This window comes from Charadrius vociferus, unplaced genomic scaffold, assembly GCF_000708025.1.
Source record: "Charadrius vociferus isolate BGI_N301 unplaced genomic scaffold, ASM70802v2 C15267490, whole genome shotgun sequence".
Lineage (NCBI taxonomy): Eukaryota > Metazoa > Chordata > Aves > Charadriiformes > Charadriidae > Charadrius > Charadrius vociferus.
This window is the reverse complement of record NW_009656488.1, coordinates 1-521: the sequence shown is the minus strand read 5'-3', so window position 1 is coordinate 521 and position 521 is coordinate 1. Positions and strand designations below refer to the sequence as shown.

At 62.8% G+C, this 521-nt stretch overlaps 1 protein-coding gene across 1 annotated transcript; it reads left to right on the top strand.

The window, feature by feature from the left end:
* Nucleotides 1-296: 296 nt before the first annotated feature.
* On the top strand, nucleotides 297-484 carry LOC104293665 (paired mesoderm homeobox protein 2A-like; the record flags this gene model as incomplete). The annotated part of the gene is made up of 1 exon (XM_009893182.1): nucleotides 297-484. A coding segment is annotated over one exon (188 nt), but the record flags the coding sequence as incomplete, so codon positions are not given.
* Between the last annotated feature and the right edge of the window lie 37 nt (nucleotides 485-521).

The following is a 521-nucleotide window of genomic DNA, read 5'->3' as shown; positions in this document are numbered from 1 at the left end:
CGTCCCTGCCCGGTCCATCCCAGTTCGATCCATCCCAGCCTGCTGCATCCCTGCCCGGTCCATCCCTGTCCGGTTCATCCCTACCCAGTGTCTCCCTGCCCAGTGCATCCCAGCCCTTCCCAGCCCTTCCCAGTCCATCCCAGCCCAGTCCAGCCCTTTCCCGGTCCATCCCAGCCCGGTCCATCCTGCCCAGTATCTCCTGCCCTCTCTTCCCACTGAATCCCGCTGTATCCCTGCCTGGTTTTTCCCTTCCCACCATGCCGGTCCCTCTCACCCCCTTTTCCCCCCACTCCCAGTGCCCTACAAATTCTTCTCGGACCCGTCGGGGATCAACGAGAAGCGGAAGCAGCGGCGCATCCGGACGACGTTCACCAGTTCTCAGCTGAAGGAACTGGAGAGGGTCTTCGCTGAGACCCACTATCCCGACATCTACACGCGCGAAGAGTTGGCCCTCAAGATCGACCTCACCGAGGCCCGGGTGCAGGTCAGCTGCTGGGATGGACTGGGGATGGACTGGGGAT